Source organism: Papaver somniferum, chromosome 3 (genome assembly GCF_003573695.1).
Source record: "Papaver somniferum cultivar HN1 chromosome 3, ASM357369v1, whole genome shotgun sequence".
NCBI classification, from domain to species: Eukaryota; Viridiplantae; Streptophyta; class Magnoliopsida; order Ranunculales; family Papaveraceae; genus Papaver; species Papaver somniferum.
Window position 1 is genome coordinate 77,642,062 of NC_039360.1, and position 26,505 is coordinate 77,668,566.

General features: G+C 36.9%; 4 protein-coding genes and 1 pseudogene across 4 annotated transcripts; 1 reads left to right on the forward strand and 4 right to left on the reverse strand.

The window, feature by feature from the left end:
* The first annotated feature begins 68 nt into the window (after nucleotides 1-68).
* LOC113361386 lies at nucleotides 69-6,579 on the forward strand (annotated as a pseudogene).
* Nucleotides 6,580-12,147: 5,568 nt separating this feature from the next.
* LOC113361387 lies at nucleotides 12,148-12,932 on the reverse strand. The gene is made up of 2 exons (XM_026604640.1): nucleotides 12,781-12,932; nucleotides 12,148-12,631 (listed from the first exon to the last, which is right to left on the reverse strand). The coding sequence occupies exons 1-2, from the start codon at nucleotides 12,856-12,858 to the stop codon at nucleotides 12,329-12,331; spliced, it is 381 nt and encodes a 126-aa protein (XP_026460425.1). The 5' UTR covers nucleotides 12,859-12,932; the 3' UTR covers nucleotides 12,148-12,328.
* A 303-nt stretch (nucleotides 12,933-13,235) lies between these two features.
* LOC113356571 (multiple organellar RNA editing factor 1, mitochondrial-like) lies at nucleotides 13,236-17,030 on the reverse strand. The gene is made up of 5 exons (XM_026599743.1): nucleotides 16,554-17,030; nucleotides 15,981-16,078; nucleotides 15,834-15,899; nucleotides 14,369-15,275; nucleotides 13,236-13,653 (listed from the first exon to the last, which is right to left on the reverse strand). Exons 1-5 carry the CDS (start codon nucleotides 16,940-16,942, stop codon nucleotides 13,629-13,631), a joined length of 1,485 nt encoding a protein of 494 aa, XP_026455528.1. The 5' UTR covers nucleotides 16,943-17,030; the 3' UTR covers nucleotides 13,236-13,628.
* Nucleotides 17,031-18,319: 1,289 nt separating this feature from the next.
* On the reverse strand, nucleotides 18,320-19,038 carry LOC113356573 (ferredoxin). The gene has a single exon (XM_026599745.1). It carries the CDS (start codon nucleotides 18,941-18,943, stop codon nucleotides 18,509-18,511), a length of 435 nt encoding a protein of 144 aa, XP_026455530.1. The 5' UTR covers nucleotides 18,944-19,038; the 3' UTR covers nucleotides 18,320-18,508.
* Nucleotides 19,039-19,310: 272 nt separating this feature from the next.
* On the reverse strand, nucleotides 19,311-25,189 carry LOC113356572 (transmembrane 9 superfamily member 1-like). The gene is made up of 12 exons (XM_026599744.1): nucleotides 24,931-25,189; nucleotides 24,194-24,389; nucleotides 23,992-24,096; nucleotides 23,869-23,886; nucleotides 23,670-23,767; nucleotides 23,421-23,573; nucleotides 22,847-22,981; nucleotides 22,529-22,695; nucleotides 22,161-22,255; nucleotides 21,260-21,633; nucleotides 19,999-20,272; nucleotides 19,311-19,764 (listed from the first exon to the last, which is right to left on the reverse strand). Exons 1-12 carry the CDS (start codon nucleotides 25,009-25,011, stop codon nucleotides 19,697-19,699), a joined length of 1,764 nt encoding a protein of 587 aa, XP_026455529.1. The 5' UTR covers nucleotides 25,012-25,189; the 3' UTR covers nucleotides 19,311-19,696.
* Between the last annotated feature and the right edge of the window lie 1,316 nt (nucleotides 25,190-26,505).

A 26,505-nucleotide genomic window follows, 5' to 3' on the forward strand; every position in this document is an offset into this window, starting at 1 on the left:
AAAAAAAAAAAAAAAAACAACGAACAGACGAAGAAGAAGAACTATCTATCTTGCAGAGTCTGGTAGAAGAAGAAGAACTATCTATCTGTCTGTAACTCAGGTCCAAGGTAAGTAAATCTTAGTCTCAATCATTGGGTTTTTCTATAATTACTCTACTAGTTATGTAGAGATCTGAATTAACTCTTTTCTGCAGTTTGTGTTCATTACTGTATTTTTTTTGTTTTTGTTTTTGTTTTTCTGTTCTTTAGTGTAATTTTGTTTATAATGTGTAGAATAAATATGCATATGTTGGATATTTTCAAGGTTTTCCGCTACGCAGAGTTATACGGTGATCGACCTGAAGTTTGTAAAACCTAGAAGTTTCCATTCAAAATTGAACAGACGCGTCTCTTCCCATAAGCCACCATTAATGGCTTTTGGAAGCGTCTGTTGGTGATGAAACGACACTACCAACAGGCATGAATATCATTATAAGTAGCGAAGATGTTCTCCCATTCCAATACATCAAAAACAATATGTTTTCTTCTTTTCTAAAAAGCATCATCAGAACCTTATACAGTGTGATTCTTGGTCGGGTCAAGGAAGTACAATCCTTGAATTCGATTACGGTGTTAGGGCTTCATTGAATCCTGAAGGCATAATTCGAGAGACCGTTTGTACTCGCCAAATTTATTGGGAAAGGTCGAATTATTGTCTAAAAGAATCGAAAGAGCCTTGAAGTGGGTACACCATTTTCTGTTTCTGTTTTCATCCTCTTGTTTAACCCAAAATTTCCAACACCATATCAGTTGAATTTAAGTTCTGAACATTTATTTTTGTTTGTTTCTCTTAGATTTGATCTTTAGAAGTAAGGAGAAATGGCAAGTGAGCTTGTTAATTTGGCAACAAGTGATAAACTGACAGAAATGGATTGGATTAAAAACATTGAAATCTGTGAACTAGTTGCTCATGACCAAGGGTATGAAATTTTCACTCTTTGCCAATTTTAGAAATACTGATACTCATTCACTTTCTGGGTGATTTTCTTTTCTTGTTGGATGTGCAGGGAGGCTAGAGATGTTATAAAAGTCATTACACGGCGATTGGGAGATAAAAACTCAAATGTTCAGCTTTATACTGTAATGGTTGGTGCATTCTCTGTATGTTTCATGTGAGGATGACTAATTGTGTCTTTCAACTGATGGAAAAAAATTGTCTAGAAAATCTTGAATGTGATAGCCATATGAATTATCTCCTTAAATGAGGGTTTAAAATTGCTTGAGTACATTGTTTTCAGGTGTACATTGAACATCTTAATAAGTAAATAGACTCACTGAAATACGTGTAGTTAGTATTTAGGAATTCAATCACAATTGTATGAATCTAGACTAATCTAGAAACATGAAGTGTTGGACTTCACTTATGGGTTTATGAGGGAAAACAAAACTGCATCGTCTCTCTTCCGTCTCAATGTTATGGATTTATCTCCATGAAATATTTATCTAATAAGATTATTTCATATGTGACCATGTAAATCTTTCATGTCTCGCAGTTGTTGGAAGTGTTGATTAATAACTGTGGAGAACATATACACAGGCACGTCCTTGATATGGGAATTCTTCCTATTCTGGTGAAGATAGTGAAGAAAAAGGTTGGCCAGCTTTCTAGTGGATTTTAAAATGCTAACTTATGGAACCTTTCCTGCTTTTTGGACATCATTGAAATACTTTATTTAAGTTTTCTACTCTTTTACAGAAGGATCTGCCTGTACATGAAAACATATGTCGTCTTCTCGATGCCACACAAGCATCACTTGGTGGAGCTTTAGGAAAGTTCCCTCAGTATTATGCTGCATATTCTGAGTTGGTGGTAGGTACAAATGAATGATGGCTGAGCTCTCTTGAATCTTGAGTCAAGTAAATTTGGGTTAAAGAACCTCTCGGCAGTTTACTAGAGTACAATGTAGTTATGCTTTCTTTTTGTATTTCCAGAATGCGGGTATACAGTTTCCTCAAAGACCTACCATCTCCCCTGTAGATCCTACTCAGTGGCACCCAACGGTAGCTTATCTCAAGTGAAACCTCTGTCTCCTAACCGTAAAGGGGTCGTCGCTCAACAATCAGGTTCACAGAACTCATCCGAATCTAGGTAATAAAATCCCATCATCTTTCTTTTTGTTTTCCGTCAATCTGATTGTGTCAGTACAACTTATTCAAAGAGTCCAACCCTTGTATTTCGCATAGCATCATATTATAAAGTTAGTTGCCAGCTCAATATTTATTTTTGATCGTCGTGTTTTGTTATGCTGTACATTGTGCCTAACAGAGAAACTAAACCTTCTTCAATGCTATTGTACCGGGGCTGTAGAGTAAACTGGGTACTAAAGGAACAACTTAGCAGATTTAAAAAATATTTACCTCCTTGAAAATCTTTATGTATTTGAGGATTTGACCGACGCTTTCGCCTTTTGACTTTATATCTTGGTCAAACCCATAGAAAATGCTTTCCGTGCTATGTTTCTTTATCTTTTGTTTCTGTTCCGGGATTCTTCTTTAATGAAGTGTCATTCTTGGTAATTGCTACTATGGGGTTTCTGAATATGTTGGTACTTGGTACAGAATGTCAAACAATTTTTGTATGCCTTCCAGTTTGCGAGGTTCAACTTGGTGTAACCAAGTATATATGAAGAAAAAAAAAACGCTATACAAGTAATAACTTGTCTGATTTTATACCGATTTCAATATGTTGCAGTATAATCCAAAAGGCTAGTGCTGCTCTGGACGTTCTGAGAGATGTGCTAGATGCTATTGATACTCGGCGTCCTGAGGTAAGGAGTCAGACAGACATCATGTAGGCTTTAAAATTGTCAACCTATTGTACTGTCAGACTTTACAATTGGAGATCAGGACGTTAGTTACATTAGTCGTTACCAATTTATTATCAATCATGTGTTTCCCTACTCTTTCTATTTTGCATGCTTGTTATTTAATGGGCTTCCTACAAATGATTTTGCTACTCAAGCTTGTGAATTGATTCATGGACTTCTAATATATTTGGTATTTTTGTTTATAACCTGGTGTATGTCTTCCACCTTTCTAGAGAGGTGCACCTATGCTCCTTAATGGGTTCATATTGATCCACTTACTTCATCCTAACTTTGATCTATGTTTCTCCTTGTCGAACACATTAAGAATTATCCTTCCTACTCACAAACTCTATCAAGGCTAGCACTCCCAGTCATAGGGATGAAATGTTAGATCAGTTACACAATAAGGCTAATTAGAATGTGGTGAGATAATTGAAGTTGAATATCTAGGGACAGGGACCATGTTGACCAAACTTTTTTTCTTCTTCTATTTTCTATTGGAGTTGTTGCTTTTAATTGCATGACAGTAGATCCTATCGTTACACTTTTCTGCCTCCACTATCTTCATTCCTGAGCTTTTTAATCTAGTATTATGAGCAAGTAAAATCTTGACTAGCCAATATTGTGATCATGCCATGTAAAGGATGAGCCTCTAATATTATTTTGATGGTCTTGTGTTTGTTCTTCAGTGTGAAACTGTAGTTGTTGGTCAAATGATACTCTAGAAACTAGTCGTCGCATTAGTTAACCAGCACTAGTTCTGTGGTTCACATTATCGACATAATCCATATTGTAAGCAAAGAATAAGTAAATCTGCCTCTCTAGTAGGGTGGTAAAGTCGTAGGCGGTGATACCCAAGCTTAGGTTGAAGCTCCCCTACATAAATTACTGACAAAAAGATACAGAAAGCGCCATCAGTTTTGGAACTCCCTAAATTGATTCGTAGTTAACATCAAGTACCTCCTTCTGCAGATGTTATGCTGATTAACTTCAACTTGTGCAGACTTACGTTGGGTTTTAAATGATTTTTTGAAATATACTTCTCTCGTGCTGGATACGCAGTAGATTGTAGTATACTTATGTGTTAACTGTATGCTCATAAGGATCCAGTTTTTTAATAATGCACACAATTTTCTGCTCGCATGCTAATTTGGAAATTACATGTGCATATGCATACTTAATTCCCTGTCTCCTAACCCAAACTGTCCATGAATGTAGCGGTTTCACAAACACTGTATGCATTTCCTTTACTTTCATGGTTGCCTTTTATCTTTTAGGGGGCAAATGATGAGTTCACACTGGATCTTGTGGATCAGTGTTCATTTCAAAAGCAGCGAGTAATGCATCTTGTGCTAACCTGTGGGTAAAGTCATTTCGTTTTTGCAATTACAATTCGTTATGCCAAAAAGTCATAGATTACTTTCTGTATCTTTCTTTTTAAGATGGAAGACATATGTAGACCTTGTTATGGTAAACTATATCTACAGGTCCATAAAGTGTCTCCATTTTAAGTTTTTAACGATACTGTATTTTCTGTTTCCCGTTTCGTTTTTCCCTTTCGATGAAGCTGTATTTACAGTTTTCAATTGGTTAAGAATAAGAAGTCTATTAATCATATGGAGTATGTCTGATAAAAAGCATCAGTAATAAACAACTTCAAATACTGGATCTTAACATTGTCTCAAATTGATAATGAGGAATACCTAGAATCCCGAATTCAGGTTTCTTTCAATTATATAAAAAGCTGTGTTCACTATATTCAGCACATCCATTGTTCCACATCTTCGACACCTTTTCAGAAAGTAGCGCCAAAGGTTGTTAATACTGGAGTGGACGATAATCAATCGTCTAAAATTTTCATTTTTTAAAAATAGATTTTTTTTCTCAAAGTTGAATTCTTTTAGATTGATTTCTATATTGGATGAATTTCCATCCAAATTTATTGAAGATTATACCAGTGAGCTCCTTCCTGACTTTGAAATGTGAATATTTAACAACTAAATAATCTTAAAGCAAGCTGATAGCAAACCTGTTGTTTTTTTTGATCGATAACTTGTTTATTGTTATTGTTTCATATTGATCACGTGTATCTTCCATTTATGCAGGAACGAGAATGTGGTTTCACAAGCAATTGAACTGAACGACCAGCTCGAGAAAGTACTTGTCAAACACGATACACTTCTTGCAGTTCGTGCTGCATCTATTTCCAATCCCTTTCTCTGTGAAGAAATGGAGGAGGAAGATCAAGAGGAACAGGCGTACCAACTTGTCCGTAGGTACGTTTTCATGCTACAATTTCTTATCAATTCCCTCTGAACAACCTACTCATATTGCTCTTGATTATGAGATAATTGGGTGATTGCCTTTGACGGGAAAAGTTTCTAAGCCGTAACCATGCAAAAATTTATTTTGGTGTTTGCCCTTCAAAATAAGATTTAAGTGTACATATATTCCTACAGAAAACTCTCACAATAGAACTTTTGAAACCAAAAATCACTTTCTTAGGAATATAAGTTTAGGGGAAGAACTTGAGAAAGCTCTTTAAACCCGGGTCATCAGGATCACCAAATTTATGGTTTCATGATATTTTTATAAGAACCACAATTTGGCTCTCGAACAGTAAGTAAAAGTGATATTTTAGAAAATTAAATCAGCATAATGAGTTTGAGTAGTCACTTCCATACATAAAAGTTACTGATGTGAAGTTGTGAACGAATTAATACAGATGTGTGGTGTTGGGCTTAATATGCATCTAAAAAGTAAGATCGTTACAAGTAGAACAAGTGACGAAGGGTAACTAAATTGGATATCGTCTAGGTAAAACACCTAATACATTTGACAGCTGGGCAATAGGTGAAAACAGTTTGGAACAGAACAGTATGACTCTGTCATAGTGCTATAATGCTGCGTAGTTCTACCCACATGAATTTCACTTGTTGTTGTATGTATGGTATAGGCAGCACAACACCGATCTCCATAAAAAGATGCTATAGTTTTACGTAGTTGACTTACTGATTAACCCTTTTCACTTGTCAGAGTGTTGTAATGCTGCGTAGTTCTACCCACATGAATTTCACTTGTTGTTGTATATATATGGTATAGGCAGCACCACTCCGATCTCTATAAAATAATGCTTTAGTTTTTACGTAGTTGACTAACTGATTACCCTTTTCAAATTGATTATTTACAGAATGCGGAAAGGAAAAGCTTGTGTGAGACCTGAAGAAGGCCACCACAAGGAAAAAGCATCTGCGAGTTTGTTAGGAAAAATTGAACATGAACGTTTGCTTCATCGCCCTCTTATAAGACCGACAACAAGTTCAGAGCAAAAGTTTTTTTTTTTTGCTAGGTCAAAAGTTCAGAGCAAAAGGAATCTGTAAGTGAACCCCCTCTCCCCCTTCCAGCTGTTGCCACAATAATTCCTCTCCCCCCTCCAGCTGCTGCCACAACAATTCCTCCCCCACCAGCCAAACGAGTTGAAAGGGAGAGATTTTTTCAGGAGAAACAGTTGGTAGATGGCACAGAATTGGAGGATCATGTGGCTAGCTAGCATCTCACTGCAAGGCCAGAACTCGACCAGTTAAATCGTTATTTTCTATAACTATGAGTTGATAATTTTACTCTTTTCTATTACTATGAGTTGATGATTTTACTCTGTAGAGGTTCTTTGCTCGTATATATACAGTTGTTTACTCTGTAACCCACATGGCTGTTAATACAAGGGTCTAAGTCTTGTGGTGAGTTCTTGTTGATCTTTAAGCGCCACTGGGAGCTTTTTTTGCATACAATTGTCTCAACTTTTAATTTTATTATTTGTTATTGTCTCAATTGGATCCTGTCACAGTGTGATAGTTAGGGGCTGCCCATTTTAGCTGCCATTAGTGGAACTGTGTGTGTATTTAGTTAAATTCTGTTGTCCATTATTTAATTGTTTCTGTCTGTAGGATTTAGCCACGCGTCCCTCATCCGGTGGGCAGGATTAGGGTTAATCATTGGCTACTTAAATGTGTAAGAGAGATTATTTTCATCGGTTGAAATTTTGAACAAAACCTATTTGGCTGCGTTATTTATGAACCAGATTTGGCTCATTCCTTACGGATTTGAGATTCTTCTTTCCATTTTTATCATCATTTCATCTTCCTGGTTGTTCATTTGTTGTTTATACACAACAATTGGTATCAGAGCCGTTCAATCCACCCAATTTTTTTTCTACAATGACTCTCAAAGAGGTTTCTGATAAAGCTAATGTTAATACAGCAGCTATCACTCAACTCATATCTGAATTCAAAACCCTTTCCACGGATCTTACTACTCAGATCGATACAGTGAAAGCTAGCTTCAAGGAGGCACTACAAGAGAATAATTGAAATCTCATCAAATTATTCAGTAAACCCAACAATAATCATCTTCCTGAAGATGAGAGTGGATCTCACATACATGATGATGGGATTCAAATTACGTTCATCAACATCATTCTAACTTTGGTAATCACCATCATCGTATTCCAAAGTTGGATTCCCACGTTTTGATGGCGATAATCCTCGAGGCTGGATCCAGAAAAGCGAACGGTATTTTCAGTTGAATGACATTGAAGAACATAAGAAGGTTGATATTGTTGCTATCTACCTAAAAGGTAAGGTCGAGAAATGGTTTTTAAATTTTCAGGTTAATAGGCAACGTATTACTTGGCAAGATTTAGCTAGACACTTATGTGCTAGATTTGAAAACCCAATCAAAGAAAACTTTGTGGGCAGTTTCAATAAGTCAAGACTACCACATTTGATGATTATTATGAAGATTTTGAGTCTCTAAAGGCCTTAATGCTCCACATGAACCCATCTCTTACTGAGGCATATTTTGTTATGAGTTTTCTTAGTGGCTTAAAGGATGAGATAGGAAAATCTGTTTCCATGTTTTATCCACAAACATTAGCAAATGCTTTTTCCTTGGCCAGATTATAAGAGAAGAAACTCAGTTTAGATGCTCCCACAACTAAGTCATTTACCAAACCCTTTACTACCCCTTTCACCTCCACTAGACAATATTCATTTAACAATTAACCTCCTAAACCCAGTCTTACATCACCCAAATCTGCTCATATGACTCCCAAATCTTCTTTCAACACTCCATCAAAATCCAACCCCACAACTCCTACAATTAAAAGACTAATACAAGAGGAGATGAATAAAAGAAGAGCTCAAGGATTATGCTACAATTGTGATGAGGTGTATAGACAAGGCCATTTCTGTAAAGACAAGTAGAAGATCTTCATGCTTTAAGTGGAGAATGCTGAATCACAGGACACTGAAGAGGAGGAAGAAATTTTTGAGGAAGTTGTAGAATCTCCAGTGCAGTCTTATATGAAGATTTCTTTACATGCCTTGACTGGTAATGCCACTGGTGACGCCATTAGAATCCATGGTGTCCTTCACAAACATAAGGTCTAAATACTCATTGACACTGGCAGCACAACCAGTTTTATCGACAGTGCCTTAGCTGCTTCCCTTCATTGCTGCATTGAACCAACTACTCCAATGATGGTCACAATTTCCAATGGAGAGCAAACAATCGGTACTAGCATCTGCTCAAAACTCCAATGGATCATGCAGGGCCACACCTTTGTGGAAGGTTTGAGGATTTTGCCCTTGGGAGGTTGTGATATTGTATTGGGTGCAGATTGGCTCAAGACTCTAGGTGATGTACTTTTTAATTTTTTTAAGCTGAGTATTTCATTTCGATACAAAAATAAGAAGGTTACATTACAAGGTACTGCTCCAAGACTTTCTCTACTCCAGATAAGTGGTGCAGCTGTTAAGAATTTTTTTTCAACCACTTCTCATGGTATTGTGGGCCACTTGTTTTCCATTTCTGCACCTACTTACCCACCCATCACTCCTGATATTTTACTACCCTTGTTAACTAAATTCAAGATATCTTTCAAGAGCCTACTAAATTACCTCCTAAAAGAAGCTTGGACCATAAAATTCCCTTACAACCTAATTCTACTCATGTTAACCTTAGATATTACAAATGCCCTTACATTCAGAAAGGAGCAGTTGAACGAATTGTTAATGAAATGCTTCAGTCTGGCATCATCCAACCAAGCCACAATCCATTTGCATCTCCATTTCTCTTGGTCAAAAAGAAGGATTTTGTGTGGATTATAGAAAGTTAAATAACATTATCATCAAGGATAAATTTCCCATACCCATTGTTGATGAATTACTAGATGAGTTAAGTGGGTATGCAATCTTCTCCAAAATTGATTTAAGAGTAAGTTATCATCAAATCAGAGTCCATGACTTGGACATCTTCAAACACAATATTTAGAACTCATCAAGGTCATTATGAATTCAAATTGATGCTATATGGTCTTACAAATGCTCCTTCCACATTTCAGGCTTTAATGAATGACATTTTTCAACCATTCTTGAGAAAGTTTGTTTTGATCTTCTTTGATGATATACTCATTTACAGTGCCAACATGACTGAGCATTTGGAACATCTCAGGATTGTTTTTTCCTTGCTCAGAAAACATCAGCTCTTTGCTAAGATGTCCAAATGCAGCTTTGGATAATCTTCCTAAGAGTATCTTGGTCACATCATTACAGCTGAAGGGGTTAGTGTTGATCCTAACAAGATTGCATACATGAAGAACTGGCCACTTCCAAAGACCATCAAATACTTGAGAGGCTTTCTTGGCCTCACAGGCTGTTACAGAAAGTTTTTGCAGGGTTATGAAGCCATTAGCAGACCTCTCACTAACCTTCTCAAGAAGAATTCATTTCTATGGAACCCAACTGCTACTACTGCTTTTGAGAACCTCAAGACTGCAATGAGTAATACTCCTGTGTTGGATCTCCCTGATTTTACCAAGCCATTTGTAGTTGAAAGTGATGCTATCTAGTGATGCTTGCATTGGAGCACTTCTACTCCGATAAGGGAGTCCAATTGCTTACTTCAGCAAGCTATTAGGACCAAGGGCTACAACATTGTCCACTTAATAAAAATAGCTTCTAGCTATAGTTCAGGATGTGCAAAGATAGAGACAATATCTACATAGCGCAAAATTCACTATCAAGACTGATCATCAAAGCCTCAAGTACTTTCTGGATCAGAAACTCACAACCACCTTCCAACAAAAATGGTTAATCAAACTCTTAGGGTTTGACTATGATATCCAATACAAGAAGGGAGCGGAGAATACTGTTGCTGATGCTCTTTCCAGAAGAACCTCATAAACTACTACTTGTAATTCTTTAACAACTTCTACTCCAAATTAGGTTCAAGATGTCACCAACAGCTACATCAATGACCCCAACGCCAACCAGCTCATATCTCAACTTCTTCTCAACCCTGACAGTGCTCCAAATTACACTTATACATAAGGTATTTTGAGATACAAAACTAAACTCTATATTGGAACTAGGGAAATGTCATACAATCACTCTTAGAATCTCTACATGCTTCTGCGATTGGAGGCCATTCTGGAATTCAAGCCACCTTTGTCAAAGAAATGAACTATTTTTATTGGAAGGGAATGCACAGAGACATAATGTTTTTTGTCTTTCACTGTGATGTGTGCCAGAGAAATAAGAGTGACACCACTAATGCTGCAAGGCTACTTCAACCTCTACCTATTCCAGACCATCCATGGCAGCATATCACCATGGACTTCATAAAAGGCTTACCTGTCAGCAATAAAAAGAGTGTGATTCTTGTCATTGTGGACATACTCACCAAATATGATCATTTCTTGGCTGTTCAGCACCCTTACACAGCAGCTTCAGTTGCTCATACTTTCCTCAATGAAGTGTTCAAACTACATGGCTTGACCTCATCCATTGTATCTGACAAGGACAAGGTCTTCACAAGCAACTTTTGGAAGGATCTGTTTAAAGCTTTGGGTACCAGTCTCAACCTCAGTACTGCATATCACCCTCAAACAGATGGTCAGACTGAGAGGGTCAATGCTTGCTTAGAGACTTATTTAAGGTGCCTTACTGGCCATAAACCAGGCAAATGGAGTCAGTGGATAGCCCTTGCAGAGTGGTGGTACAATACCAGTTTTCATACCAGTATAAAAATTTCTCCATTCCAAGCACTTTATGGGTATGTGTCTCCCCACCTTGCATTTCCTCCTTCTTTCACCGTTTCAGTTGATGCTGTTGAAACGTATTTGAAAGAAAGAAACTCTCTACTGGATATTCTCAAAGAATCACTCCACACGGCTCAAGCAAGAATGAAGTTCTATGCAGATCAGTCCAGAAAAGATAGATCTTTTGAAGTAGGTGATATGGTGTATCTCAAACTACAACCCTACATGCAAGCCTCTCTATCACTGAGGAAGAACTTGAAACTCTCCTCCAAATTCTACGGGCCTTTTCCAGTATTGCAGAAGGTGGGTAAAGTGGCTTACATGTTAGAACTACCTTCCCATGCACGCATACACCCCGTATTTCATGTGTCCCAACTCAAAAAAAAACATATTGGCCTCAAACACATTCCATCCCCCAACCTTCCGGTGGTGGATCATGAAGGTGCAATCATCATGCTGCCTGAGAAGATTCTACGCACCAGAAAAGTTCTCCAAGGAAATAGGTTGGTCACGCAGGTTTTCCTTCAATGGACCAACTCTTCTCCAGAAAATGCTACTTGGGAGGCTCTCTCTGACATCAAGGCACATTATCCGAAATTCATCCTTGAGGACAAGGATCGTTTTCAAGGAGAGGCAATGTCACAGTGTGATAGTTGGGGGCTATCCATTTTAGCTGCCATTACTGGAACTGTAGGTGTATTTGGTTAAATTCTGTTGTCAGTTATTCAATTGTTTATGTCCATAGGATTTAGCCACACGTCCCTCGTTCGTTGGGCAGGATTAGGGTTAACCATTGGCTACTTAAATGTGTAAGAGAGATTATTTTCCTCTTAGTTGAAATTTATGAAACAAAACCTATTTGGCTGCGTTCTTCATGAACCAGATTTGTCTCAATTCCTTACGGATTTGAGTTTCTTCTTTCCATTTTTATCATCATTTCATCTTCCTGGTTGTTCATTTGTTGTTTAAACACAACAGATCCGTGATCCCGTCTACATTGATATACACTTGCCTTGACGAGGTTCCATGCAACATTTTGAGACACCAGTGGCTTTGTTTGGATCAAAATCTGTGCTCTCGGCCTCTTGCTCTCTTTGGTCTATATGAACATAATGTAGCAGATTCCTCGTGGGAATTCCGACGGTCAGTGTAGAACTATTGGGGTACGATACAGGTGCAGGAGGATTTACAAGAAGTCCAAGTATTAGATTTACTCCTATTTGTTATGACGAATAGGCATAAAAGATGATTGATGTTTACCCAATTGATAAGCTACAACTAGAAAACATAAGCACGTTACAAAGCTCAATCTTCCATCATGAGCACATAAAAAGCAAGAAAACAAAACACAGCAAAATTCAACATAAGAGTTGCAAACAAAATACTCAAATGTGCTGGTTGGTGGCCGGTGGGAATTCCCTTGTAAGTCTTGGTTCAGCTAGTCCTTCCATGGGAGGAGCTCCGGATCCACGATCTGTATGATGCATTTGGTGGCCATCCATAGTATTAGGGACAGGGTTAGGGCTTGGATTATCTAAGTTTTGGTGGTAAGGATGGGGTTTAGCCAATTCTTTCTCAGCCTTTTGGCCAGCTTTTTCCAAGTGATGTTCAACTTGTGCTTCTGCTTCTTTGGCCTTTCTCATCTCTTTTGCTACCTCTATTCTTGCCTTTGCCAAATCTTTTTCCTCCTGCAATTTATGGTTTGCAATAGATTAATACATAAATTACTCAAAGGAACTCACTTTTTTTTTATGGCACCGAATGTCTATTATGTGCTTTGTACCGAACTAATGACACATTCAGTTAAGATATATTTTCTTGTCGGAAAACAGTATACCTGCTCTTCCGCTTTAGCTTCTGCCTTGGCTTTACGCATGGCAGCAATGTCGCTCAACTTCTCCTTCACAGCCTGCATATTTTGTTCTTTTTTGTTGTTTTTTTTCTTCGATATTTCCAGGAATTGAATTTTGAGATTAAGACAAGCTTAAATAATACTACCAGTTAACTAATAGAATTTCTATTTTATAAATAAGTGGTTCCTAATATTCAGATCTCAGCCAGGAAAAAAAAATGATGGTGAATGTGGCCGTCTCTCCTCTTATTTAGCAGATTGAACTCCTCAGGAAAAGAGATCATTGATACAGTTGGTGGTTCTTAATTGATACTAAAATTAGACAGTTAATGACTACTGCCTAAGATTTTGGATCTGTAGAGGAGATTTGAGAGGAGAGACATCCCATTCCTAAAATGTACCTGGACATAGCATTATTCAAGCAAGGTTAAACGCAAATGTGATAATAACCAAACTCTCACATTATACATTACCATTCAACTGTTTCAAAATATACAATGATTTCAGTTGAATTTATCTCTGGAAGTTTTTCTCTCATACCCAAACTCCAAAGCAAGCTAAATAAGGACCTGATGAAACTCTCCCCCTGACAGTTTTAGCTCAACTGAAAGCAGTTGAGATTTGAGAACAATAACAAAAAGCTCCTAATTCCATCATCTCATGAACATGAGTACATCATTAATGTAAGCTAAAACTTTGAGAACAATAACAAAAAGCTCCTAATTCCATCATCTAATGAACAAGAGCACATCATTAATGTAAGCTAAAACTCTAATTCGCTACCATTATCTCAATTATATTACTGAACTTTCTTCAAGTGTCACTCAGTCCTCCTACCATTGATCCCTCGTATTATTCCTGTACAAGCAAACACATAGAAATTTAGCAGTAATATCATAATATTATATATTATTTAGGACTATAACCTTTTACCAGGAATAAGAATACAATTAAAAATCATCCCTAATATATTAGTGCACAAAAATGAACATGTTTTTAACCACCTTACTGATGATACTAATGTCATGATCATTTGGAAAAAAAACAGCCTGTTTTAATTCTTCTACCATCAATATAGCCGTTGTTACAAGTTTTGAAACAATCATATTTACATTATGTTCTCAACAAGAACCTAAAGAGTTATAACCCCAAGAACAAAAGGTGCTAGCCTTTTCAAGGAATCCAAGATTTTTCAGCTTTCATTAACACATTTAAGTTAGGATTACAAAAAATTAGTATCATGTCCAACAGAACTACTCCTGGTTTATATACAGCTTGAAGGTCATGACTTGCACACTGCTAGTCTCCTTGATATCTACATATCTAAATGTATATAGACAGCTCAAAGGCCATAGCTTACACGCTACTAGTTTCGCATATTTTACTAAAAAAAATGTTAAGGAAACAATTTTAGAAAACATGAAAATTCACTTCATGCCTTGTTGTCATGACTTGCACACTGCTACTCTGCTTGATATATACAGCTCAAAGACCATGGCTTACACGCTACTAATTTTGCATATTTTACTAACAAAAAATGTTAAGGAAACAATTTTAGAAAACATGTTCATACCCGTTCATGCCTTGTTGTCCCATGTAACCCCTTTGCTCTTCCTGCATGTTATTTGACTGTGTGGCTGAAAATTTTTGCCCTGCTCCAGATCCAGAATAACCCTGATCAAAACCCGAGGCCTCGCCTCCAAATCCTCCACGAGATGGACTGAAATTCGTATCATCCCCTCTGAAACCCCTATGCTCAACTGGTGCATACTCCCTTCGCTGCTGAGGAGCATAATTTCCTCTATCATCTGCAGGAGCAAAACCCGCATCTACACGCTCTCCTGGGACTGGAGCATGTACATAATTAGGTTGTTGGCCTGCCATCTGCCCAAAATTTGATTGCTGACCTGATGCCTGACCATAATTTGATTGTTCCCGTGCTCCTCCCACAAAATTTGGTTGCGTTGCCGCCTGTCCATAATTTGGTTGTTGCCATGCTGGCTGTCCATAAGTGGGTTGTCCTGTTGGCTGCCCATAGTTTGGTTGTTGCCCTGCCGGTGGCACATAATTTGGTTGATGCCCAGCCATCGGCGGCCCAGTATTTGGTTGATGCCCAGCCATTGGCTGCTCAACATTTGGTTGCTGCCCAGCCATCGGCTGCCCAAAATTTGGTTGTTGTCTTCCTCCCTGTTCATAATTTGGTCGTGGTGGGTAACCTTGCTGTGGCCCAATGTTCCTTCCACCTCCTTGCATAGGGGCCTGACGATCAAATTGCGGATCTCTTAGCGTAAATCCCTGACGATCATTTGGTTGGTTTCTACCATCTCCTTGCATAGGGGATTGACGATCATAAGGTCGGTCCCCTTGTTGCACTGGCCTATCATACCGTGGACGCTCATTTCGATTAAATCTTCCTCCCTCCCGGCCATAGTGAGCCGGAGCAGGACGATGTATGATTTCCCCATTGATGTATTTGTCTCCTACAATAACAGGAGAATCACAATAAACATACAAAGAGAAAACGAATAAACGATGTTTCAACGGACAGGGTAACAACCAAGGAAATCACATAAAGTGGTTTAAGTGTCCACTAGTATCAAAAAGAGTGAATCCAAAATATCCTGAAGTAAATAATCAACTCTGAAAATCAGAAGCCATGGCCCATGCATCATGTAAAGACTATCCTGTGCCGTCCACATAATAGACTACAGGTCTACAAATATGTAGGAGCTGCTTAGGAATCTACCTCGAATTTAAGATTTGTTACAGCTTAATAGATATATATTTAATAGACAAACCAAAACACATAAACTCAGCTTCATGAATAATTTGATTAAAGTGAGTATATTAGGCAAAAAGTGGACGTATTAGGCAACAAATGGGCCTAATAGCTGAACATGTCCACTTTAATATGTTACCAAATGACAAAATAGCTGTACAAAAATGAGGCTATGATAACACCACAGAATAAATCTATTCTGAGTCAAAGAAAAGAATAAGTGTGCAAAAAATTAAGGAGAAATGTCAAATAATGGTACCTCCATATTCCTTGTTTTTTGGATCAATATATGAATCTGGCAAGATAAAAACAACTCCTGGCAAACCTGATTACATAAAGACACTGCATAAGTATCACCCAAAGAAACCAGTCTTTGCAGGACAAATTAAGATTACAAAAATTCTACCTCTGAACTTTTCTGACATTTCCTCTGTCATAACAGCTTGAAATCCGTGGTATGTGGTGGTGCTACAAGCATACATTCTTTTTTTCGCCTCTTCCACACTGGATGAGGAAATCAAATTATTCAGATTAGTTCTTATAGGTTCAGACCCCAATCCAACAGTACCGGAACTAAATAAATAAAGTGAACGAACACGGAATATAAATTACAATGAGAAAAATCAAGCTCCCGAAGATCTAATAGGTAATCTGCCGTTCAGGGATACACTCCCATTATCTCATCCGAGTTCTCAAAAAATTAGTACATGTTGAATAAAACGGTAAAGTTTATGCCTTATAGTGACACACTTTGGATATTATCCCAATAAATCGTCAGTCATACAACAATTTCCAGTCCAAAAATGCCATAACAAAGTTGGATACATGGAGCTCAATTGACCAGTGATACGATATGGAAAGTGGGTCTCAGTCAGATTGGTACTAAATAAATTCAGAAAACGATTTAATTTTCAGAGATTAAACCCCAAACCCTAACAAAAAAAATTCCCAAAATGACAAAAAGATCAAGTTAATTTACCTTCCAACAACCTCAGCTAGGGTTTGAACATAAGTCTCAACCATTTCTTCAGCAGTAGGTGCAGGATCTTTTGGGAAATCCATAGTAATAAGCCAATGCATATAATCACAGCCTTCAAACAAAATTTCATCTGGTCCTATCTTATCATCATAATTGTTGTTATTGTATGATCTTGATGATAGAGATGGTATTGATGAATGAAACGAATGGGATTGAACATTTTTAGGGTTTATTGGAACATTAGTTGATGTTGATGATGATGGAGTAAATATGCTGGATTGTAAAATAGAGGAAGATGAAGATGTGAGAGCAGAAATTGAGCGATGGGTTTTAAGAAGAGAAGATGTTAAACCTAGCGCTCGACGAGCTCGCAGCGAGGAGAGCGCCATTAGAGAGATTTCTTTGCAGAGATTTTTTCTAGGTTTTAAGAGAGAGCCAGGGTTTTAGAAGAGAACGAGAGTGAATGCCAAAGTTTATTACAGTATTTGCAAATGAAACCGGACTACCTGCATAGGCAGTATAGTATTTGATTCTGTACCGCTCAAAAGAAGAAAAAAAACTTGCGCCTTTTTTGTTTTCTCCTGACTCAACGAGTCCGTCTGGGTCTGACTCGCTTGGATCTGACTGAAATCACCTGGCTCATCTGGATTTGACTCGATATGTTTGTTTTTTGAGTTAGATCTGACTCATTTTATTCAAAAATATGAGTCAGCTGTTTGTTCCCATGAATCATGGGTATTTTATTACCTGATCAAACAGAACCGAGTCAGAGTTTAGATATAAGTCAGATCGCGAGTCAGAAAAGAACGATCTGACGTCTGACCAAGTCAGCAAAAAACGAACATGCTCTTAGAACCGCGAAAGGTGTCGGCCCATTATGGTGCAATCCGGTTCCTATGCGCACATCATAATCTAATCGGTTTGGCATATTCTGGACATCCGTAAAAGACTCTACACGACACTAAAAATCATTGGATATCTAGTCGGGATTTCCGTCCAGAGCCCACTCGGTGAGTCCAGCAGTTCTCTTGATTGAAAACATCTGTTGATGTTTAGGGAGAAAATGCAAATTGATCGTTTCTTTTACACCAAACTTTGTCCAGGACATGCAGCATTTTTCTCCGGAAATTCTACTCAACTACCGTCTACATACGTAGGCATGCACATTATATATAGCACTCTGGTGCCTGCCTGCCTACATGTTTCTAGAAATCGGAACTTTTTTTATCATCCTCTGAGGAACACACGTGCACTGAGCCTAAGTGGTACCAAGTTTCGATTAATTTGTAAAAGATAATTATAAGCTAGGCTCAAACAGAAACAAGGATAAGGTTTATGTCGAACAACAACCACTGAACAGTTAGAAGTAATAGAATGGTCAAAAAAAATTAAAATGATACTGTTTGCACAACACAACATTTAGTTTGGATATTAGAATGGCAATGATATACTTATATAATTCACAAAATTAGTTAAAAAGACCGAAATCAATAATTTTTGGGTGAAAAAGACATGCAAAATTTGATACTGTTTAGATGGACGAGAATGTAAAAATAACCAGGATATAAACAATTTCATCTTACCTAATTTTAAATACCTTTTCTTATTTTTAATTTACATCGAGATGCATCCAGTTCCATCCTTGCTCTTTTTTAAGTTTAAGCCAGGATGCATCCAATTTTTGGGTATATAATTCTACCGAAACATTTGAAATATATAAAGAGAGCTCGTAATAAGCTGCTTGCATTCGAATAGACAGAAACACATATAAAACCAATGAAAGTTTTGAATTATCATAGCACACTTGATAGTACTTATAACTCATGTTCTCATAAGACAATCAATCAAGACAAATAGAAAAATTTAGATAGGATTCTAAACACCACCACAACCACATATCGTCTTAAAATGAAACATAATGAAAAATGTCATGAATTAATTGAAGGGACTACTAATTAAGCAGTTAATTCTTCCTCCTTGTGAGTCTCAATGGTGACATCGGATTGTGGGTATGCGACACAAGTCAACACCCAACCCTCTTCCACCTGGTCATCATCAAGGAAACTACCATCAGATTGGTCGAGCGTTCCTGCAGTGACTTTCCCGGCGCATGAAGAACAAGAACCTGCACGGCATGAGTAAGGAAGATCGATTCCAACTTCTTCAGCATGGTCAAGAATGTAGACATCATCTGGACAATCGAATTCTTGTTTTCCCTCGGGTGTAATTAGGGTCACTTTGTATGTAGCCATTGCGGTTATTCTACCACCACGGCTGGATTTTAGCCCGAACATAGCTTGGCTTACGTTGGAGATTGAACGAAGACTTGTTACGGGTTGTTTTCTGATGAATGAGGTACTAACCATGGGACCTGAAAGTGTTGCTGCCATTTTTCTAATAAGATGAGAGAAATGCAGAAGTTGTAGCTAACAAGTTTGAGGTTGTGGTTTTTGGGTTGTGAATTCTGAAATGGGATGGGATTCATAAAGAGGGAGGAGGGTATGTATGCAAAATATTGGAATTTGTTTTATCCTGACACGTGTCAGCTTGTGACGCATTGGTTTATCCTTAAAGGCCATCACATTGTGTGTTAAGAGGTTCACTGGTTATCTTTGGTTGTGGCTGGCACAAGCTTATCAAACTGAGATGAGGATATTTTCATGTCCACGTAGTCTGCAGTTTAAGCTTACAAAGTAAAAAAACATCTACATAATGGTTAAAAATTATGTTACAGGAAAGCAAAATAAGGCCTTCGGAGAGCAAAAATCATAATCGACTAGTTAACTAAAACAGGTTCGAAACATTTGTACGAAAGAAGAAATTTGATCACCCAAATACTACCAAAAATACAATGTAACATGTACAGATAATCTGATCATATAGGATTGCTTCTCTGGCCATACATTTGAACAGTTACTGCACCATAATTAGGTAACAAAGGTTCACAATAACAGCTGGGGAAAGAAAAAATACCTTCCCAAGTGCACCAAAAATGACATTAACACTCAAGCTCCTTCAAGATTTCTATTTCCGTGATATATTTGTTGGTTCCCGACTAAGCTTCTCATCAAAAAAACACCTGTTATATTCTCTCAATGGTTGGACTCTGAAAGCAACTACGACCTTTGGTTGTTTTCTTCTTATTAATCGCATTTGATGTTTCTGTAGATCCTCCTCACAAATAAAGTCGACCCCAAGTAACCAACAGCACCTAAAATTTCATGTAGATGGAAAGAAATATCATTAGAGACAACATAAAGAATAATAAACAGCACCTGACCAGAATAAAAACACAAAAAGCAGATAGTTAAGTGGAAGACAAAATGAAATAATAGTAAGGGACTAAGCAGATACTCTAACAAGGTTACTTTCTTTCTTTCTTTCTTCAGTTCATTTAAATGCTGCCCAGATGAAAACGAAATCTACCAGATGTACTTAAACTCACCACAGAGGATTCCTAAACCGAGACAGAACATCATAGTGTATCCGAAATAGAAGCTGGTCTGGAAGAAGCCTGACATCTTTGTCTTCACGCAATAGTAATATATGGAGTATAGGTATACGTAGACAGCTGTTGAAGCAGCAGAGAAGAATGATGTCCATTGCCAGTGATAGTTCTCAGCACTGAGCAAGAAGTATGTTCCCACAATTGTAACACATACAGTGACGATAGTGAGAATCAAGAAAACTAGCAACATAAAGCCATAGACGTAATACACCTGCCATCAGAAGAAGACAATTAGATAAAATTTCTAGGTAGTGTAATGTAATTGCATTTCCGTGCACAAGAATCTAACCCATGTTGCACTTTTTCTGGAAATTCTGTCTTGCTCGAAACATATTCAATATACAGATCTTTGCACATTTCAGTATATATCATTTTGGTTTTACTCTGCGTACACATAATTGACAGATGCAAACATTGTCTAAACTTGATGTCTAGTATTCTGCTGCAGATTTCAAAATTTTAAATACAAATATATATATTTATATATAGAAGTCCAACATTTTCTGAATTAATTTTCGTAAAAATCTTAGGATGTAAACTAGTTGCTCATATTGCCAGACATTATTAGAGAGAGAATTACACAATCTATATTGAAAGGAAGGAGTTGCACTATCATGTATTCATGTGATCATATAAGGCATGTGAAATCACTCTGAGGCAAAATTGATTACAGTTCATTTGTCAATTTTGCCTCAGTCAAATTGATTAAGAAAAGGAAAAAGGAAAAGCAGAAACAGATACAGTTCATTTGTCACTGAGACAATTGATTACTGAGGCAAAATTGACATTAAAAGGTCCATCCGGAAGAACAGACATGAAAATTAGTAGATGGAGTTTAGACGATATATATATGTGTGTGTATATATATATATAGCATTAAATAGGGCAAACTATGCTCAAGTTTTATCTACTGCTATGTCCCTCCACAGTAAGTTTACTAACTCCTCATGGAAGGATCAATTGCTTGTAATAAACGGAGAGCAGTACCCCTGTATTTATCAGGATGGAAAAAGTTTATTGCTTTTTAACCTGTTTGACCATGATGCCAGTCATGTTGCTCACAAGTTCAACAAGCAAGAAACCATCACTTCCATCGGAAAGGTACAGTGACATTTACATTCACAAATATTGAGAAGATTTTGAAAAGTATAGAAACAGCCACATAAGTTTGCAAACCATCTAAGAAATTAAGACTTGCCTTATAGTTCCAAAATGATGTGAACACAAAATACATCTCGATGAATATGCTGCCAAAAGGAAGCAGTCCTCCCAATATAGACACAACAGAGGGCGTGAGATACCATTTTTTTTCAGGGATTGGACGAGGAATGGTCTTTACACGGCAGGGATTGTTTGGAGCACCGTTCCAGTTTCTTCCAACAACCGTTCCCAGAAGTGCCAGAGGGAAGGAGATGAAAGCCCAAATGACAAACACAACCACCATGGTACCGAAAGGAATAGCAGACAGAGATCCATAAGATATAGCAATTGCGTTCAGAAACAAACCAATACCAAAGACCAAAAATGGGAAAAGTGATGCTGTTAGCATCATTGACTTAATCCAGCTTTTACCTGAGAAACATAGACCCACCTCTATAAGCTTTCGAAGGATAACAAAAAGAAGAGCAAAGAAGTAACGGGAACAGAAAACCACGGAAATAACCATCTAGCTGAAGTTCAAGATTAAAGTGAGAAAAGGAAAAAAAACAAAAAAACTGAGTTGTGAGCTCAATGATTTTAACTTTGGGCACTACGTAAAGGTTTTAAGTCCCCAAACAGTTTTTGAATTTCAGATACTGCAGTAACCAAAGAATTGAATCCACTGGAAGCACCTAACAACATCTTGTTTTTTAAGAATGAGTTTTCTAAATTGTACCCAAAAAACTCTTTTTTGACCTAAACATAGGGCGATTTCCTTTTTCCTGGAATTTGTTGAATCCTTTGTTCCAACGAGAGTAAATGATATACAAAAATGAATAAAGTGTAGCAAACTTATTTCACTATAAAACAGAAAACAAACTTCGGGCTTGCAGTACTCTTAACATTGAGAAATCAAATGTGACGTGGAAAAGAGAAAAATTCAAGGCTTTTAGACATACCACCATGGCGTGAGTACAGCCCACCACTCACATAACCCGAAATAAATGACATAAGAGCATAGCATACTATAAAAGTAGTGACAATCGCTCCTCGGCTGGTCCAAATAAATATATTAAGGAATCAATCATCAATCTACCAGAATAATACAACGAAACAAAATACAATGTAGTTTGTCGATATAAAGCAATATGGCATGGACTGCAAATCAACTGATCAAAAGAGGTGACACCAAAATAAACTCATGAAGGCTGATTCTTGATTCATGCCTACCCAAAAATGACCACATATTTTGAGACAAAACCAACCGATAGAAAGATAATTAGAATGTTATGATATTCTCAGAAAATATAATACACTTCAAACATACCCGATGTATAACATCCCAATGATTGCCAATAGGATGACAAGGAGAACAAGCATGGCAAGCTGAGCACCTGTCCCAACAACTGCTGCAAGTAGATTCAAACAGCGCGGAGGGCGGAATACATCCCCATGGACAAGTTTCCATCCAGACTCTTCGCTCACATCTCTTTCCTGATGTAATGGTTTTGCAGTAATCGCCGATATTTTGGCTATTAGCATTTACTCAAGAGGCTTTCCAAAAAGTATAAGCATATCCAACAAAAACATTAACAAATAAAAATAAATTTTAAAATGAGAAACCAGGCAAAGAAGATAGTGTCACCAGAGTCTCAAGATCATCATCTTCCCGAGCATACTTTGCATAATCATTTCGAAGAGTTCTCATCAATATCATCGATACCAAGCCAGTGAGAAAGATAACCATCATGAAAGAATTAAATATTGAGAACCAATGAATCTGCAATAGAAAGAACACATTTAATGCTCTGCTGCATCAATAAGAATATGACATTTGGTACTTTTGCGGTATCTCAATCTTTCTCTTCTCAGTTCATTGCATTTTGTATCTTTGTTAATATTGGTTATGATTTTCTTGCTCTACTTGGTTATCTTGTAAGAAATCATGCAAACAGTCACTTGTCTTAAATGAAATGCTATGAACTGATCAAAAAAAATAAAAAAAAAATAAGTAAATTTCAAAGAGATTGTAACGTAACTCCAAAGACAAAAAGAATAAATCAAATTAACCTTGTTTTGGTAATACATGCTTAAAAGTAGAAACTGATTTTTCTACTTGTTCTGTATTAGGCAAAGTATTAAAAGAGAGGTTGGAAGGGATATCTGGTAACTGCTTGCTATACCCAAAAGACAGTTGTTTCTTTAGGTCACTTACTAACCTGATGCTCAAAGAAAGGATAGTCCAAGTAAACATCAAATCGCCGTGCAAAAGTGATATCTGTCGGGATCCACTTCACTGAATACGTCATGTCTATCACCTTTCCCACTTCCAGTGGTTTAGGGCTTTCTTGAGTTAGATTAACATGAATAATCTGCAAATACGGAAACTCCTAAGAAGAAGAAAAAAGTACTAGGGAACCAAAAATAAATCTCCAATTACTGATCATTGGATTTTAAATGCCACAAACCTGCTCTCCATTGTATTTAATAACAATGTTCTTATGTGTATAAAGCATATGCCTGCTGTCATCACTGCTTTTATCGGAATGTGGTTCACCAACGAAACCTAATCAAGAAGAAGATATACATGCTTGCATGATGAATTAGATAAAAGTCCATCCAAGAGATTTCAAAATTTGAACACACAGGGATAAGACAGGTGCGCACCCCATAAAGGCAGATCATCTGGAGATGTCTCAACACATGAAAAAGAAAGAAGAGTAAATGAGTGAGCAACAAAAAAAAAGCAACTCAAAATATAAGAAACAATAAGCCATGTAACAAGCATACCCATGAAGAATTCAAACCAATATGAACTCTCAATTGCATCCTTGAACTCCTTTACCTTCGGTGCGTCTAAATTAATCTCACAGATGGAACTTCTGTCAACATTTTCTGTCCAAACAAATAATGAATTACTGCTGGCACTGTACCTTAGCCATCACAAATTATCAAATGAAGGAAGAAGTATACAACCAGAAGGTTTACATACTCTGATATTTTATTTCAATCTGACTATCAATGAGTTCATTTCCACCAAGAACCTCTCCAAGTCCTCCCCATTTGTGAGCAGCATTTCCAGGTTGTGGCTGGCAAAAGGGAAGACTGTAGTAGTTGTATGTTTCTTGTGGATTATTATAAGGTCCAACTTTGTTTACCCAAAGAGTAACAGGAGCATCTACCTGATACTGCATGAATAGACAATCAAAGGAAACAGTTTATGATTCATAAAGCGGGTATTCAGTTCTGAGTCTTCTGACTCCGATAGTTACTACCAATTCATAAAGAGGAACTCATATGGGTTGCCTTTTCCCCTATATCCAAATTCATTCCTTGCCTAACTGTATATGTTTCAAAACTCTTGGCAACTTGCTCAGCAATGTATTTTTTTGTTTAAGCCACACCCAACATTCCAAATTTATTGAAACTCAAACTCTATAAATTGTGATTCTTAGAAATTCATTTGGTAAGAAGGTAAGTAAAGCACAATTTTTGAAACCTAACCCTTGTGAGCCTGAATAACCAAGACATTTAAGACTAAAGCAGTGAGCTTCAAACATTGACATGGGATTGCATCAAAACAAAAACAAAAAAATCTGCTACAATTTGCAACCCTTTTAACTTGAAACAGATAAATTTAAGTACATACATACAGATCTATGAAACACTGAGCTAATTAGGGTTCAAATACAAATTTAGAATATAACAACTAATTATAGAGGGAATTACCTTGTGATCAGACTCAGAAGCAAAAGCAAGATTAATGTAGGCAAGAAGAAGAATGCATAAGAAGGATATGAATTTGACCATCACGATAATGTTGAATCGGATTATCTTTGTAATTACTAAAAATGTCAAAATACAAAAACGAACTCAAGAACTGCTCAAGAAATCTAATTACATTCTACTTCTTATTCTACAAATGCTGCTTTTTGATGTTTCAGACCGATAGACGGAAACTCAACAAATTTCATGGTCACATGACACGACTGAACGTTGCGTTAAGATTGAGATTATGGAGCAAATATCATACCCCGACCCATTTAAGATCTCTGGTCTTTTCAACCCGAACATCTAAATACGATACAGAGATAGTAATTAATATGTGAAAAATACTAGAACCCCCTACTATATGAGTTCAGTATTTTGAAGCCCCACCAAATGGATCATACATTGTCAACTCCATACTTTCATAAAATGATATTACTAGGCTCAAAATATCAAATTTTCTTCAGATCTGGCCCATAATTAATTATTATGAATTTTGATAACGACAATACTACCCTTCACTATATATACAAGAGAAATCTCAGTAGATATTTTCATTTCCCATTTCTCTTTCTCTCTCTTCTGCATTCTCCTTCTCTCTCTGCTCCTGCGATTTTAGATCTGTGAAGAAGAAGACGAGACGATTTGATAGATTTTGCAGGTAATCATCAGTTAATCTACTAATACGAATCAGTCTTTGTATCGATTTAATAGATTTTGAATCGAATCTAACTTTCAGTCGATTCGAAGCAGCAGAAATCATTTCCGATTAGGTTTTATTCAATAGTTGATCTGCAGCTTCAATACAAATTCATCAACAAGCTAAGTATACAGGTAAGTATCCTCCTATCTTTCTGATGATGCTTCGATTGAGAGTTTTTAGTTGATTTAACTCAGATTTTTTTCCTTCAGAAAAGTATATTAGGATTTTATAAACCTAAATCTTTAGATGCTTCTCAATTATCTTATCTAAATCGAAATCAGAGATTAGATTTACAATTATCTTCTTACTTCGGTTGTTTTAATGTAAATTTTTTGAAAAAATTTGAACAAAATTTTTGGATCTGTTCTTCGTTAAAATCGTTGTATGTATCTATATCTAGTTTCGATCTATCTGCTGCTGTTGATGAGTAGGTTTTTGATTATTCATCTACTGGTGATGCTTGGATAGGTGGTAATTCAGTTTGAATTTGTTTGGAGTGGATGTTGACAGGCAATATTGAGATGCTTGTGGTTGACTATGCTGAATTTCAGGCATTAAAACTAAAGGTGGTTGCAATTGAAGCTGCAGAATGGACTTAGTTTCAACTGAAACTAGGAATTTTCAAGGCTTGCTCAAGTCAAAGGCAAGTTATTTCTTGCTTTTATCAAGTACTACTGTTAGTGTGTAAGCTTCAATTGTTCTTTCTTTAAAAAAAAAATAGGTCAGGAAGTGGAGATTTTAGGTTAAATTCGTATTAAGTATTATTTCCTGGCACCTGAAAAGTTAGTTACTGATTGATTCTTAAACTGAGATCCAACCATCGGATATTTGTG